Source organism: Nicotiana tabacum, chromosome 11 (genome assembly GCF_000715075.1).
Source record: "Nicotiana tabacum cultivar K326 chromosome 11, ASM71507v2, whole genome shotgun sequence".
Taxonomy (NCBI): domain Eukaryota; kingdom Viridiplantae; phylum Streptophyta; class Magnoliopsida; order Solanales; family Solanaceae; genus Nicotiana; species Nicotiana tabacum.
Genome location: NC_134090.1, coordinates 152,718,678 through 152,736,851, shown reverse-complemented (window position 1 = coordinate 152,736,851; position 18,174 = coordinate 152,718,678). Strand labels below are relative to the sequence as shown.

The 18,174-nt window shown below is 33.1% G+C and overlaps 1 protein-coding gene and 1 non-coding gene across 2 annotated transcripts; both read right to left on the bottom strand.

Moving 5' to 3' along the window:
* Nucleotides 1–1,841: 1,841 nt before the first annotated feature.
* On the bottom strand, nucleotides 1,842–2,519 carry LOC142166070 (uncharacterized). The gene has a single exon (XM_075224484.1). It carries the CDS (start codon nucleotides 2,517–2,519, stop codon nucleotides 1,842–1,844), a length of 678 nt encoding a protein of 225 aa, XP_075080585.1.
* Nucleotides 2,520–3,978: 1,459 nt separating this feature from the next.
* On the bottom strand, nucleotides 3,979–8,380 carry LOC107793423 (uncharacterized). Its single transcript, XR_001649714.2, has 4 exons — nucleotides 8,002–8,380; nucleotides 7,327–7,393; nucleotides 6,599–6,737; nucleotides 3,979–6,503 (listed from the first exon to the last, which is right to left on the bottom strand). It is a non-coding gene; the product is annotated as an uncharacterized LOC107793423 (transcript).
* Between the last annotated feature and the right edge of the window lie 9,794 nt (nucleotides 8,381–18,174).

The following is an 18,174-nucleotide window of genomic DNA, read 5'->3' as shown; positions in this document are numbered from 1 at the left end:
GAAAATCTTCTAAGATTGAAACATGACTCTCCATTTTTGTTTCCAACAAAGCAACTAGGCATGGCCTATGGGTATCCATAAGCTCACGAAAGTGTCTCCTAAATTTTGCATTGTTTGCTCCTCTCACGTTCCAAATTATGATATTATTTGGTTGATACATGGGATAATTATTGATTGGTATGTTGTTTGGGTTCCTCCTTATGGAAGGAACCAATATCACCACATGTTTTCCCACCATGGGGTTGTGTGGAGGACGGATGTCCCAGGAGCACTTGTAAAGTGTCGTCGGACAGCTGAAGATAGACTTCCTTTCTAGTATATCCCTGAAGATGAGTATTTTTACCTCGTTTAGGTTTGAAAAAGCTACTACTGGCTCCCCCAAGTGGGCCAAGTCATCCTCTTCTTCCTCTTGAAGTCCTTCCTGGTTCTGCATGTTTTGTACTGGTGCTTGATCTTCCATTGGATCTGGTTGTGGACCTTGTTGTTGGTCTTGCATGTGCTGTGGAGTCCACTGTGTGAAGAAGGGGTTTAGAAGCATCATGTCCTCCGGTACAAAGTAGGGGAGGTTGATTGGTGGATTCTGTGGGAGCTGTTGGTTGGAGTTGTGAGGTATGTTCCACATTTGTTGCATGGTGTGTACTAGATTTTGGTTCAAGGAGGGTGCTAGAGGTTGGAGAATATTGCTCATCCACATTTGATTAATATAGTTGTTCATTACTAGGCTCATCCCTTCTGAGATTAGTTGTGCAAGGAAGTATGTGATTTGAATTATTAGGATTGACTCCTGATCGTTGATTTCCATATTGAAGGAGATTGCATGCCCTTCGAGACCCAACTCCACCCATGATTGAGGTACCTGGTTGGGTGGACTCGAGGGTTGGGCATATATTACTGGATTTGGGGGAAATTAAGGAGGAAGTGGTGGTAGGTTGTTCATCCTTTGGTTCCTTGAGAGATGAATTAGTTGGATCAACCGATATATCCTTCTCAAGGTAAGTGGAGGTCTTGCCATTGTTAGTATGCTCGGGTAATATAGGAGGGATAAAATCTATTGGAGTAGTAGATTTTGCAATATTTTGCTCTACTTTTGTAGGAATTGAGAGGGATTGCATGTGGTTTATATCCAAATCTTGCATGGATATGTCCTTCTCCACTTGGCTATCCTCTATGTCCATGTGTTGCATGGATGAGTTGGTATACGGGAGGGATTTTGCATGGTGAGTGCGAGTAGATTTACCTTTGTTTTTTAATTGGTTGTTAATATTAGAGGGGTAATTATTTTTACTAGAGTTAATGATTTTTTGGAGTTTCTTATTGGTTAGCGAGGGAGTTAAGTCCAAATCCATTTTGTTGGACAAGAGATTTAGGAGATTATTGGACTTAGCAGGTGAGACATGTTTTGGACACATGTAGTGTTACCCTTTATCTTGCCATGCAAATTAGGGGAGTTTTGATTTAAATTTTTTATTGATTTTTCCAAAACTATGTGCTCCAGAGGGTTATTGGATAAACCACCTTCCTTACCATTGGGTGGTTTTCCAGCGAGTTCATTTGCTACTGATGTTTCAACATCACATTGGTCACTTTGGACAGTAGGGTAAGCTGCATTAGGGTTAGTGAGCAATTGCTTATTAACATAGCTCATAGGTTGAGTATTTAAATACTTACCTGACAAGGCATCATACATGCGAACTTTAATACCTGGTGCAACAGAAGAACTCGCCTTGTCCATGGACTGATTGGCTGTCTTTGATTTGTTTTTCCTGGGGAAAGAGACTGTCATCCACTCATGTGTAGTTTCTTCCTTAGGTTATGGTGCCTCCTTTGGTAATGGACCTTTATTATGGCCGCTTGTTAGAATCGTATAGGGGGCAGATTCTGCTTGAGTGCCCCAGCCTTCCATAGACTTTGCACAAAAAACCTTCTCCTTCATAGAGTATAGGTTGTTTGTGGTGGCCAATCATGATAAAATTTTGTACTGGCTGATCCAGCGGTAATTCCACACAAAGTCTCGCATATCTTCCCCTTAATGTGGCTGATGTGCATGCATCCACTTTTAGCAGTTTACCATTGCAGTTTCCAATTTTTGTTAGGATTATGCCATCATAAAATTCTGTGAGGAGTTGTGGTAATCTTATCCAAACGGCGGTATAATTTTGGTATGCATTTGTGGCTACAAAATTAGGCACCCATTTTTGCACTGATAGGAAAAAGCCATTGATGAACCAAGGTCCATCATGTAGTATTCTAGTCATGCTTTCCTTTTTGGTCAATTTGATCGTGCAGTAATCTTCCCCTAGATATATTAGAGGGTAGTTTTCATCTACCTTCCATAGTTCTTGGGTTTTCCTCTTTAAGTAATGGTGAACTAGCCGTTTGCCTATGAGTTTGATGATGAGTGAGTACTTCCAAGGATTGTACATTCTTTCTCTATCATCCTCAGTTAGTATGATGTGCTTCATGTTTTGGGACAAAACCTCCAGGGCAGTGGCTTCCAAATCAGTTGATTGGATATCCATAGTAGTTGATGGGAATCTTGGTATTGATTGGGAGGCAATGGTAAAGATTTCCCCTTGAATTAGTTTATCTTTGTAAGAGTGAGTAGGATTGATTGTTGGTGAAATTTTATCAGGGGATTTGGGAGGAATTTGATGTGGATTCCCTGAGTGTTAGTGTAGTGAGATGTTGCGAGTATTTAATATTAACATATTTTGCCATATACAACACTGACTATTTTTCGATTGTCAGTCCGAAAACTGGCTAGCTCATGCTATTTTTAATTTTATCATCCCTACATATAACGATTATTGCACTGAGAGTGAAATTGTAATGATGTCTTTTTTCCTAGGAGCAATACAACGAAGTAGAACATTTATCTAAAACGAAAGCTACATCGATTATGACACGAAATTTAATTAGATCATAGCAGCATGAGAAACTAAACTCGAAACATGGGTGAGTTAAATGATTTCTTACAATAGTACAGGGATAATAATGACCTTTTTTCCTAAATTATTTACGGCATAAATCAATTGTTGCTGTCGTATTAGCATTTTACTTTTTAAAATTTAAAGACTTTGTAAATGTTTTATTTTCAAGTTTCTCTGCGTATCTCTTGAGAAGATTGAAAATTCACGATTAGCAAATCAGTAAAACAATTCATTAGGAAGTAAAAAAAAATGATGTTTACGTGGCATTTCTTTTAGATCAGTAAATTTATTTATTTCTCACTTTTTTGTTTTCTCCCTCATTTTCCGTCTACAGTAGTTTGAACATGCCAACAGTCACCAAGTATAGTTATCATAAAAATTAGTTGCAACAGTAAATATTATTTATGAACACTGTCCTTGTAAAACTACAAAGCGATTGGAAATGCTTTTACTCATTTGGTTTTGTCGTTTTGCTCTATTTTATTCTTATACAATTGGTTTTCAATTCTTTTTCTTATATATATATATATATATATATATATCAACTCTTCTATGTATTACCGTTGGTTAATTAAGAATTTCACTTTCATTTCATCTTCGAAAACGAATGTTTTGGCGTTAGAGTTTTGAGATTCCTAGGAATGTTAAAATACTTGTACTTGCAATTAGATTCAAGGAGTGACAAAAATACATGTAAGAGATAACTCTGGACGAGGGAAACTGAAAAGAAGATTTTACTGAAATCAAATATTACCATGAATATTTTTATATCATACCTCATTAGTTCCACTTTATGTCAATTTATCATTTTTAATTTGTACTAATAAAAAGAATTGCACATCTTTCAATATTTAGAATGTTTTTTACTTAAATTTCAATTCTATCCTTAATAATAAGACACAAGATGTAAGATAAAAGTATTCCTTTTTTTCTTAAATTATGCGTCAAGTCAAACATAACCATGTAAAATAAAACAAAACAAAGTGTCACCAATATACAAGTGACGCGGAGACTTAGCTAGGAATATTTACATTAGCTAGTAATTACTAAGGGGAATGCTAGCCAGATATCCCAATGCTCAAAAAGGCTGTCGAAGTACGTTCAACAGTTTGTTTTCAACTGACTTTGGATTAACATCTATATAGCTACTACGCTATGACAGTGAATTTCAAAAACTAGAATATACTGGAGGAATGAATCCTCTACATTGGTGATGCGTAGATCCTTACTTAAAACCTTCAGTGATCAATTGGCTTTGCGCACAGTAACATCAGCTTCAATTATGACAGTATCATCCATAATATAACCTTTTCCAGGATGACATAGCTCACTAAGAAGCATGAATGATGTGAAACCCCAGTCCCTCTCTCTTTCGTTAAATTGGTTCTTAACCGTACTTCATTGACCACTAGTCACACCCTTGAGCGCGAGAAGCTTACTATTCTAGTGAAAGACTAGAGATAATAGCTGCCTAACACATTATACCAAGACAAAAAGGCAGTGGGACTATCCTCACTTTCCCGAAGTCCCTCCCGTAAGGGAAGAAAACAAAGAAAGCCATCAGGCAAACCAATCCGGTGGCTACAGATTTTGAAATTTAAGGGGGGAAAAAGAACTAAGAAAACTGAGCAGGCAAGAAGAATAGTCTCTTGCTTTAATCCGTAAGTTGGATGCAGAAGGAGATGTAGATATCCTACATGGGACTACCATATATGAGAGACTCAGCGAATTCATAAAAAAATAGTATTATATTCCACCGTATCGCCGGGACAAAGCAGAAAAACAACCTTACTTCTGCAGCCCAAACTGGTTATATCAGCATATCAATAGTGAATAGGTTCAGCTCCTTAAACGCCGGCAAGGCTCCGAGGATAATTCAGGCCCACCGTCGCAGCAAACAGAAGCCTTTAGAGGAATATACTATCCCTCCTGCTACTTGTGGAGCCTTTGTGTTCTTTCTCATTTGACTGCTCAACTTCTACTTCATGAATATATTATTCTTTATGGATTAGTTATAAAAGTAGAAAGCTCAGCATTAATTCTGTCTCTGTGCCTTTTTCACTGCTTCACAATGGCTCCTAGGTGCATGGTGAGATTTCCATTCCAGTAAACTAATGGTGTCATGATTAAACTTAAAAAACACAAAAAGTGCTCACTTTTGCTAAACTTAAAGAACTAAATATGTTCAGTGGTATATTTAATAGACGTCTTTAGATCTACACTCGAACATAAGGGACCATTTATGTTATTATCTCTAAGAAAATATATATATAAGTACATTAGAAGATGTTGTCTATAAAAGCTCAACATATGACTGGTACAGAGTCTTTGAGGTTTTTCTAAGGTTTTGTCCAAGATGGGCACGGCCTTTGAGGGGTTAGAGGATGATTTTTGTACATTTGAGGAATAGCCTCTTATTATTAGTTAGCTTTTGGTGCACACATAAAGTTCTTGCGTATAGAAGATTGGGTAACATTTTCAGGAACATACTATTCTGTAGGTTCTCTACTTATTGGTATACGTCCGGTACACGGGAGCTTTTTCCATATTTTTTAACTAGTTTTTCCCACATTCATTTTTAAAAAAAGTTACCTTACCGGGAAAAAGATGACTCGTACAGGCCGACAAGATTCAATTTAATGGACAGATCTTTCCAGAATCAATTAGACATACCAGTATTAAAGAGGCCTTTTAGACAATACTACAGGTTAAAAAATAATGATAAAGGTGATCCCAATATGGCTTTCAGCAAAACAAGCAAAAGGAACTCATGGAGAATTAGCATCACAATGTTGAAGCATGTTGGCAGAAGAATTGAGCAATAAAACATTTATGAATCCACATCATTGTTGGAGCACTAATGAAAATCAACAGCCCAATGAAAACCTAGATGGCGTGTTTTATTATTAACAGTCAAATCTCAAAACGATAATACATGGGTGGAAGTTCATTTATTAATTAGTTCCTTACGGATGAAAGAAAAATCAAACATACGCACAGAATACTTCCTGAAATAAGCTATCCAGAAAAGTCTAAAGTTTGATGATTACTCTCCACAGCTGACTACGAGGGTGTTTGGATTCGCTTTTAAGCTGGTAAAATCAGGTTTTAAGTTCTTTTTAGTTTTTCTTGGTATTTGGCAAAGTTAAAAAGTGCTTAACATAAATTTAAAACTGCTTAAAACAAGCCAAAAGTAATATATCGGGCAACCCCAACTTTTTGTTTTTTGCCTTAAAAGCTATTTCCGCTGAAAAGCCACTCTTTTTAAGTCAATCCAATGGCCTATGACGAAAAACAGAAAAAATCTAACGCAACAAAACCTTATTCAAATGGCTTAAAACATGCAGTTGTTAGAAAACCAATAGATGTTCCCTCATTTTATTAATTCATGCACAAAATTCATATCTTTTATACACAAGTGAGATCTCTGACCTTTTCTCACTGTGAACTTGTTCTGAAGTTGATTGTGAACAGCTAAGCTAAACTGAGCATATCTACTCCACCCGGAAGGCAAGCTTTGCGTAGATTGATAAACAGTCTACAGTGTTCCCTTTTGGGAATATCAATATCCTCCTGCCAGCCACAATGCACCATATAGTACATCAATATCATATCCCCATTAAATTTTGTCGCAATCCACTAAAAAGGGGGATGTTGAAAGAAATTACCATTTATATCCTCCTACATTAAAAACATCAGAGTACCACTTCTTCACCTTCAACCTTGAAAATTTCTTGATAGTCCATGTGAACCGGACTGACACAGGATCATCCACCGCCTGTACATCAACCACACTTGCTGTGCCCGCTGGTGCAACCGCCAAAAATTAAAGCGTGCAAAATTTAGGAAAGATAGAGAAAAGATACAATATCAGTCAAGCAACCAACTACTCAATCCCAAACTTGCTGGAGTCGTTGGTATGAATCCTCTACATATTTTGCTTAATTCGGGTCCATTTCATTCTAATATTGGTAATGTGCAAATTGCACATACTACAATTCAATTGACGTAAAGATAGATATATTAAACTAGTGGAGTAAGGAAACTGTTTCAATTTAAATCACATACTTTTCTTATTAATCTGTTCCAAAAAGAATGATATGCTTCTATAGTTGGAAACAATTTAACTTTAAACTTTTCATACTTTATCCTTAATGAGAAGCTTTTATAGCCACACAAATATCATGACCCCACAAAACTTTTGTCCCTTAAGATTTTATGACCACATGTTTCAAAAATCTTTTTTTTCTTAAATTTCGTGTCAAGTCAAACTACATCTAAATTTAAATGGAGGGAGTACCAAAAAATAAATGAGACAAACACATACATTATTACTCAATATAAGTGTGTGTGAGAGAGAAAGCTTGTGTGCATATTGTAAAAGTAGGTGAGTTACCTTCTATAGGCCGAGGTCTCTTAGTAGGAAAGCCGCAACTAGGAACATTCATTTCCTGCTCTTTCGACTACCAAAGACGAAGCAAAGTAATAAAATTCGATCCAACAAAGATGGACAATTTTGATTATCTTTCGCATTTAAAGAGAGAATTTAGGTAAAGTTTACACCACAGTAGCATCATATTATTAAACTCAGCAATATTCATCCAAGGATCAATTTTTTTTTTTTTTTTGGGAACTCCATCCAGCAAAGCACCTTTGAACAAAAAGAGTAAAACTATAAAATAAGTGATTAATTGAGCAAGTCAATGGATTAAATTTGGCACCATGGCATTTTAGAGAAATTTAAATCAATTTTCACACAATCACAGGGTTAAGCTATTTTAAACCCAAAAACAAAAATACTGTGAACAGAGTAAAACTGTAAAAACAAAGTAAATTCACACAGCAATACAGCTAAAAAATTCAGTCACTATCATATTTTAAAGAAACTTTAGGCCAATTTCACACCGCAAGCACAGTGGAGTATATTCAGCACCTATATATAAATAAACAATCAATTATTTTAGAAACTACACCAACCAAACTACTTTAAACAAAAAAGAGTACGGGAAACAGAGCAAAGCTGTAAAAGCAAAGTGAGCAAAAATTACAGAGAGATGGAGAGGAAGATTACATCTATCAAAAGAGGAGCGAGGAGAGTGATTAGCGGAGAACAGTGACCGTCCAATTGGCAGTGAATATGAGATCTTCCGTAATTGAGAATTTAATGTATGTGAGAGGAATGTAAATGTTTGGCATGATGTATCAAAGAACTTTGTTAGAATCCAAGTTTTTGTGTGACAAGGAAAGGGGGGAGGATTGTTGTTAATTTTATTGTAATCGAATATGTGTCTATTTCAAAACATCTCTGTCTCATTGATAGACGTTCCTAGAGTATTAACAGTTGATATTCTGTGTGATAGGATACTGGAACCTTTTACCTTAGCTAGAGATTTTGTGTTCAAGCTTTCCAAATTGAGAACCTTTAGATAAAGAGTGTTTTACCTCTTGAGGGGTCTACCTGACATGAACCTGAATTAGTCAACTGTGTGAATTTCAAATACTGGTATACACAAAAAATATTGTTAAAATTTTTTATTTTTTTCCATGGATGCTTAAATATCTTCGTTGTATTTATCCAATACTCCTATTATTTATTTTTTGGTCATTAGGTTAAAAGTTGTATTCTATATCAGTGTCATCCGCGTTTCTATAAATTTGCATTTAAAACACAGATTTTAAAAGAAATGGAAAAGATTTACTTGCTAAAGGGAAGCGTTCTTGTGTTGAGAATGATTATGAATTTAACACCAGTCTAGAGTTTGTTTGAATTGCTTGATGTTGTTGACGGCTGTAATGTGGATGGACCAGTAACAAGTGCTATTGCTGGACCAATCACAACTCGAATGATATGATCTTGATTTCCTTAAATAAAATGTGATATTCTAATCTCACCGTAAGGATTTCTTATCAACATCCAAGTATACTTTAGTAATACCAACATAGTGATGTATTAGCATTGATTTACTAAAAAGCAATTGATTTATCATTTTCACACAAACTTCACAAAAGAATACCTATAAACCCTTATCTTTGAATTCCTCCTCCATAATTATCACAGATTGGCATGGATTGCTATACTTCTCGTTGCCTTTACTTTGTGTCAACTTCTGTTGTTGTATGCCTTCCTATTTATGAGGCCAGTTGCCAAAGCATACACTACTACTAGAATTTATCTAATTTCGTATGGTCAAAGATCTGTCGGAAAACCGACAAAATTCCAACGACAAGAAATACTACGTTGCCGATGGAAGTCCTCGGAATCCACCAGAAGACTTGTGGCGCCAGTTTGAGGGAAAATCTTAGCGCAACTTTTTCAGGCGGCTAGCCGATGGACATTTATTAAATACATAAATTATCTATTGTTTTAAACCGTCCAAAATGTATAAAAATATAATAACTTTTGGATGGCTAGCCACATCATACTTACTGAGATAAGTGTTTTCCGACGGGGACTCTTTAAAATTCCAACGAATAGCCGTCCGAAACGTCTTATAAACTCCCCGAGTCCCCTTTCTTCCCCATTTTTTCTCTCTAACCCTTACTCCCCTTTTACTCTCTTCCAAGAAACATTTTGTCGGACATTCAAGAGCTTCCACCAACCACCATCTTTTCCAGCCAATCACTACTCTCCCAGCCGTTCAATAGCCGGACTTCCTCACTGAGAAACGAAATTCTGGTGGAGCTCTCGATCTCGCAGGTGATTCATGGCCTCCTGCTTCGGCATATGCTGCTGTGTTTCGTCATTTAAAAATGCTCCGGCAGTTAAGCTCCACATTTTTACATGTCTTTAATCTGTCTCTTTCTCTTGACTTCGTTGCTTGCTGGGTTTACTTGTTTGATTAAGTCAAAGTGAGGAAAATAAGCACAGAAGGCGTACTACCAAAGATATAGCCATCATCAAAATCTATTGCATTGCTGTAACATTCTTTCATACTCCAATGACAATATCACAATAAGAGTGTGCCACACGTTCCTGATTGTGCACGTACTTCAAAAATGAAGGAACATCAGGAAAGCGATATTGTTCACTGCAGTGATTTCGAAGGGATTTCTGAAAGCAAATTATATCCCATCTCCTATCTGCAAAGCCAGAGCATTGTACTCGAAGGGATTGCTTGCTGGTAGCCTACCTTTTCCTGTAACAAAAGTTTTGTTCTTTTGATTCGCCTTTTCTTTTGTATTACATTTACTTTCACAATGTGTGCAGATTTTGTTCTCAGGAAGTTTGATGTACTTGCTTTTGGGATCCCACTTAGGTGCAAGAGTCCCATAGCTAAGTCCTCTCTTGTTGCTACTATGGTGTTCTTGTAACCATGATAGTGCATAAGATGACTTATTCCACTTGCTAGTTCTGTCTAGTTCATGCTTAACCTTGCCTAGATCTTCTTTTAGGGCTCTTATCTGCCCATCCTTTTTGTACAACTTATCTTTCATTTTTCCTAGATTTTCTTTAAGGTGAGATGTATGTGATTAGCTTTCTTTTTACCTATTCCTAATTTCAGTTTTAAATTTTCAAATTTAAGCTCTAACGCAGTGGTGTCAAGAACCTGGTTCTTCAACTCAGCATTTTTACTATCACTTTTACTAGCCCTGAGTTCCAGATTTTTGCACTTAGCTTTCAAGATTACACATTCCTTAAACACTTGTTCCTTTTCATTGTTTATGACCTCAGATTTATCAATGAAATGTAACTCAGATAGCCTTTCTTTAGACAAAAATTTAATCTTGTCTTTGAGATGAATCACGATTGCCTCTGGTTCATCATCTGATTCTCCAATGGCCATAAGTGCTTATTCATCTCCATCTTCATATTCTGAATTCTCATCTAAGCTTTCTCCCCAAGCAACAACCATAGCCTTTGTTGATCCTTTGTTCTTCTTGGGATGAACCTGTTCCTTCTTCCTGTTTCTTCGTTCAACCCTTTCTTTCTTTCATTCAATTTCCCATTGAGGACAGTTTTTGATCATGTGGTCAGGCTTACCACATTTGTAACACCCCTCGTTGGTCTGTTTTTCAGGGACCCTTGGTTTGTTGTAAGTTGCACCTCTTGAAGAACCCTTTCCTCTCATTAGATATTTCTTGAAATCCCTCGTGATCATAGCCATTTCATCCTCCTCTAGATCTGCACCTTCAGCAATTTTGAGAGCCAGGTTTCTTTCCTTCTTGGGTGCATCCATCTTCATGGTTTGCCTTCTAAGTTCATAGGCATTGATATTTTCAATTAACTCGTCCAACTTGAGAGTAGCAATGTTCTTTGATTCCTGAATAGCAGTGATTTTGCTTTCCCAAGTAACTGGCAAAACCCTTGTCAGAATTTTCTCAACCTTGTCTTATTCAAGGATAATCCTTCCAAGAGACTTAAGTTCATTTGTTAGCGTTGTGAACCTTGTATACATTTCTTGGATGGTTTCTCCTTCCTTCATGGTAAAATTCTCATATTGAGAGTACATCAGTGTTCCTCTTGATCTCTTCACTTGAAGAGTTCCTTCGTGAGCCACTTGCAAAGTGTCCCAAATTTCCTAAGCAGTAGTACAACTTTGAATTCTACTGTACTCGTCTGGACCAAGTCCATACACAAGCCATTTCTTGGCTTTAGCATTCTTTTCCCACTTTTTCAAGTCCTCAGCATTGCAATCAGCTCTATTTTTAGAACTTATTTTTCTCTTTTTAGGTTCAGGCAAAAGAACTTTACCAAGGCACCCCACACTTTTAAATATTTCAAGTTAGATTTATAACTCTTTCATAATTTATAAGGAGTTTTTCCAGTTCTTCTATGTGGTATTCTATTTTGTAAGTGATATGCAGATAATATAACTTCACCCCACAAATTATCACGTGCATTAGAACTAACTAACATGGAGTTTATCATCTCTTTCAATGTTCTGTTTTTCCTTTTAGCAGCTTCATTAGACCCAGGTGAATAAGGCGGAGTTACTTCATGGATAGTTCCATTCTTTTTAATAAAAAGTATTTAAAGAAAACTATTTTCTACCTTTATCAGATCTAATTCTTTTGATTTTTTTACTGAGTTGATTTTCAACCTCAATTTTATAAGAAATAAAAGCATTAAAGGTATCATTTTTGTTTCTACGTAAATACAACTTAGTATATCTGAAAAGATCATCAACAAAAGTCACATAATATCTTTTACCACCTCTAGTCATAATCTGCTTTAAATCGCCTAAATCAATATGAATCAAGGATAATAATTCAGTTTCTCTATTTAGAGGAAAATAAGTCTTTTTAGTGCTTTTAGCTTCAGCACATATTTCACACTTATCAATAGTATTTGAGTCTAAACCATATATTAATCCTACTAACTGTATTTTCTTTATATAAGCGACATTAACATGTCCTAGTCTAGCATACCATAAAGAAATAGACTCAACCATATAAGAAGGAAATACATTTTCATTGCTAATATCAGAAATATTAAGCACAAATAAGTCATGATTGTAATATCCACTGCCCACAAAAATATTATTTTTGGTCAATACGACCTCGTTATTTTCAAAGGAAACTTTCACTCTAACTTTTCCTAATAATTCCACTGAAACCAAATTGGTTTGGATAATAAGAACATGCGACACATTACTCAATACTAGAGTTTCACCAGATGTGAGTTTGAGAAGAATTTTTCCTTTCCCAATAATGCAAGTTGTTCTTGAGTCACCAAGATGAATAGTTTTTTCTCCTTCCTCAACTTGGGTGTAACACAAAAATTCATTTTTGTTTGCACAAATGTGCCTAATAGCGCCAAAATCTATCACTCAATCTCTCACATTTGTCACATTATTTATTTAGAAAATAATGTGCCTAGTAGCGCCAAAAATTCATTCTTGTCAAATACAAAATTTAATAAAATACTTTTTAGAAAAAATAAAAAAAATATTTTTCTGGCTACGGATTTATGGAACCCCACTTTAGCGGGGACTAATTCAACTACTTGCTTACTTTTAGGATTTTTTTTTCCTCTACTACGCTTGCTTAGATTGGACTCCTTTCTATCTATTTTAAATCCTCAGCCTTTTTCTTTGTAGTAAGAAATCACCTTGTCTATTCTTATAGAGTTCAGTTTAGTGCTTATTACTTGGTTGGAGAGGAACCTTGCAACATAAGAGTTGACTCTTCCTTTCCTATGTTTTTAGTAGACTAAGACACAGACTAATGTTATGAGAAGGATCAGTAATTTCATTTAAAAAATAATATATTAAAACCAATCTGCTAAAAGTGAAATCTTTATATCATATGTGAGAAAAGAAAAAATAGAAGTAAAAAGAATGGTGATAAATAAATTATAACAATCTGAATGGTAACATGTGCCGATAAACTCCAATACTAACATTGTTGACATATTCCAATTAAAGATCATAAGTTTCTCCTTCATCTTGTAGTTCTTAAATAACCAACAACAAGAAGCAAGTTAATATGGCTCAATCTTACATGTTCACAGTAGTCTTCCTTGCCTAATTCGTCCATAATTAACTAAAAAATAATAGTGATAATAAAGTATTTAATCATGGTATAAATAGCTAAAAGAATAGCGTACGATTTTAATATTTTCATAATGAATAATACTTTTCAAGTAACAAGTATCCATATTCTTATGTCAACACTATAAACAATTGGTGTATTACGTGCGAGGCACGTACATAGAGACTAGTATTATTATAAAAGCACGAATAATAAAACGTTAAATGTTGAATGACAAAAATATCCTTTAAATATTGACCGACTTTTAAGCCCTTTAGAACTAAATAATTCTTTCATATAATAATTCCATATTGAATAAAATTGTAAAAGCAAAAAATCATTACTTTGCTTTGGAGAATCAGCGTTCACCAAGTAAACTTCTTGTCGAATGTCTCTCAATTTGAATAGGAATCTGTTGCATGTTTGGTATTCTAACTCTCTTTGTTTCTCAATTTGAATAGGAATCAGTTGCAGCTTATCAAGTTAGTTTCCTATATATATTGAATCTCGATCCAATTAAAGTACGCTCCATTGACGTGTTTTGTGTTTTCATGTTTTAAATCCTTAGGACCAAATTAGTGCATATACATCAATTAATTTCTTCATCTATTTTCCTCTGTGCATGATATGTTTTGAATGCACATTTACTGATTTTTTTAATATTCTAACTGTATTTGTAAAATCTAAATTATATGAATATTTTTAAAAAAAAACAATATTTGTCGTGAAACTACTAACATTCTTTTCGTTGTCGAACTTCTTAATGCTGGTAGATTAGCTAGGTGAGATAGTGCAATTCAAGGTACTCAGAAATTGCAATTCTGGAAATGTTTATTTTCTAGAGTATTATTATATGGTGTTATTTTAGTACACTACTTGAAGAAGTTGAGAGATTCGATTCAAGAATTTAAAGAGTTTCTAGCTTCAAACTGTCTTTATCCTTTCAGCTAATTTTGGATTCAATATGCAATAACGTTGGTGAGTGATATTTATTTCTTACAATTTAAATGCTCATGTATCGTAATTGCTTATCCAAGAATGTTTTTAATTTTAAAATTATCGGAAAATTGTTTATAATTAAGTTTTATTTATGAATTGAACTTTTCTATATTATTTTTATTCAAAAACTAGAACTAAAAATGATAATGTAATAAAATTTTAAAAACAAAATAGTAAAAAACATATATTTTTCAATGTGTGGAGTTTGGACATAAATTTATAGATATTTAAAAAAAGTATAAATTCAAAATACATGCATTAGTAACTTCTGTGTTAGATATCAACATATAATTGAATTAGAAATAACACATATGTAATACATCATTTATCACATAAGTCGTTATTAACACTTTGTTCATATAAGTAATAAATTAAAAAATATAATAATTTTAAAATATACTGGTATGGATTAGCTAGATAAAAGAGTGGGTTAGTTAATATGAACATATAACGAAATCAACGTACTTTTCTGGTTAGAATTATTCACATATCCTACATTCTCTATTAGTTGCATATAGGGGTGTACAAAGGAAACCGACAAACCGCACCAATTCGATAATCCGAGTCAAACTAAGAAAAAAAGTTCGACTATGATTTGGATTGTTTTGGAATGGTATTGGAGAAAAAAACCCGACCATAATTAGTTTGATTGGTTTTAACTAAAGAATGTCAAACCAAAACCAAGCCAACTCAACATTGCATATATATAAATTTTAGATATATTTAATATATAAATATACTTATTGTGATGTAATTTATAAATATTTCTTAAACTTTTTCATAATTTTATCTTTTAAGGTATTAATTCAAGGTTGAACTTAGAACTTTTGAATGTTCCAATAAGTTTTATAGCCATTAATATTAGTAACTTAAATAATGTTAACAAAAGCACAAACCAAAATTAAATCAATACTAATTCTAACAAAAGACATTCAATTCAATACTACGAACGACAATGTATTGAATATCTATTTTTTATTTTGCAATAATTTAGATAACTAATATTCCCTTATTAGTGTACTTATTTTAGTATGACTTAATACTTTCATATTATGTTTATTTTTATTATGTTTTTTTCATTAGCGATATTTATCGTACATAATTTTATTGTCTTTATTGTTGAATATTTTAGGATAATGCTATGACACATCTCATATTTTGTATTATTTTTTTTGAAAAATACCTTATATAGTTGTATCTTACTAGGATTAAAGAAATATTTTGAGCGTAAGTAATAAGTTTTGTGCTACGAAGATTTTACTGGTAAAAACCCCAAGAAAACCGAAAATTCGAGATTGAAAAATCCGAATTTTATTGGTTTGGTTTGGTCTTTAAATTTAACAACCCGACACAATTGGTTTAGTTTGGTAATTGTAAAATCCGAACCAACCCGACCTATGTACACCCCTAGTTGCATATGTTATTGAAGACTTCTAATATATACTCTCTTATGTTAGCATTCTAATTTTCCATCCTTTTCTTCTCATTGCTAAAGTATTACGTACAACGTATGTACATAGAAACTAGTATACTATATTAAAAGTGCGAAGACCCTTCGTGAAATGTCGTTCGCCTTTTTTACCCTTTTAAAATAGAGTTTACCTTGTACAAAATAGTAATTTTATTATTTACCTAATATTTAGAAATAGACATTTAATTATTTTCTACTATTTAGGTATTCGAAAATAACTAAATTTGGTGTATTAAGTTCTTCCTTATTTAAAGTTTGTAATATAACATATTTGTATTTCTTGCTGGAGTCTTTATTGAACACGATTGTAGTGAAAAATATTGCTTCTTCCCAAGTTCTTATTTATTTCCTTTTTTTGTTACTTAAAATAATTATTTTAGACTAGAATTGGTTTGGAATAATTCTATTAGTTAAAAGATTTAATACCATTTTGAACAATAAATATATGAAATTTACATGTTGTCCTATGCATTTATGTTTCAATCTCCTATTCCTAATATAAACATGCAAAAAATAGTAAGAGTTACACTTGAGTCATAAAAGCATGTCTATAAAAAAAGAATTTCCATGCAGTAAATTTAGCTTTGTCACATGTCTTTATTGACTATATTGTTGAGGTATTTCTATGGCTAAACCATTTCTTTTTCTTTTTCTTTTATGGGAATGGTTTTTAGTTTGCTTTTCTTCCATATGTTTGTGTGTTTAGTTTTCCTCTTTAATTGTAATTAATTCTTTGGAAGGATTAACATAAACATATAATTGTTGTGATCAATATTGGACAAAGATTTGCATGTTCAGGTTTTAAATTTTGTGTATTCTATCGTAAAGTTTTGTAATCCTCTAACTTATTGGATTGATGCAACATAGTATTCATATAGATCTACGCCTTATGACAAAAAGGAAAAAAGAATAGTTGATTGTTTGTGAATATCAAGGTCCGGCTTCTTACTTTTTTCCTTTCCGAAATTTGGAAAAATTTTGTTTGATCCCTGCACATATTTTTCTAATTAAGTGATGACGCTTATCAATTTAGTAACAAGAAATACACAACACCTTTTTTATGGAATTAACATGAAAGATATTAGTCATATCCATGTCAATGCGATTTAGAGGGCGTTTGGATTGATTTTTTATTGAGCTGGTCAAATCAGCTTTTAAGCTCTTTTTTGCTTTTTCCAGAGTTTGGTAAAATCAAAAAGTGTTTAAAATAAGTTAAAAATTGCTTAAAACAAGGCAAAAGCAATAAGTTGGGCACTTTTAACTTATTACTTTTTGACTTAAAAATTATTTCTGTTGAAAAACCATTTTTTAAGCCAATCCAAATTGGCGCTTAAACTTAATAGAATTTAATGGAATTAGCATAAAAGATATTCGAATTTGACGGAACATATACGTGAAAGGTAAATGTAATTTGTATGTTCTATTATAAATGCACAAACTCAACATGAACTTTTAATTAAAAAAAATTATTATTTAAAAGTAAATATCACATTAAATAAAAATTTTATTTAATTATTTTCTTAATATTTATAACCTTGAAATCAAATAACTATTTTCTTATCAAATCAATTTTTTTTGAACTCTGTTGAATTCCTAATATTTAAGACTTGAAAATCAATTATGATTTTATCTTATATGGTTGAACTGTTTAACATAATTACAAAAAAAAAAATGTTTAGAAATGTAAAGAATTAGAATTTTTTTTCCTGCTATCTTACTTTTAAAAGTCTCAATTAAAATAAAAATTGATTATAAATACGGGAAAAAACTAAAACACTACATGTATGTGAGAGTTGCAGTTGAAAGCATAAAATATTTTTGAATCAAACTATCTTACTTCTAAAAAGTCTCAAAAATGAAAACTATTACAAATACAGAAGAAAACACTGGATATACACGAGAGTTGCAGTTGAAAGCATAAATTTAATTTTGATTTTAATATGAATTTTATAATTTCACTCCTTCTAGAATATTATTAGCACAATTCTTTAAAGTCCATCAATTATAAGTAATTTTCTTACAATCTTAGTCTCTTCCTTCCATAAAGTGACAATATCTGAATGCATAGTTATGTGCTTCAGACAGTGAATATATAAAATCTCACTTCAAAGCGAAAGAAAAAATAAATTAATGAGAATGTAACAATTGTATTCTACTTTTGCAAAGTGATTTCTAATATGTTAGAAACAATTCTTATGTAATTTTATATATTAAAACAAGAATATGCATTTTGCTCATGAGAAAAGATAAGGATGTCTTCTGTTAGTTGACTGAGATGATTAGGATTTTTATAGGATAATT

What these genes read in the sequence shown, in the direction of transcription:
- LOC142166070 (XM_075224484.1), bottom strand. Translation starts at nt 2,519, where the DNA reads ATGGATATCCAATCAACTGATTTGGAAGCCACTGCCCTGGAGGTTTTG.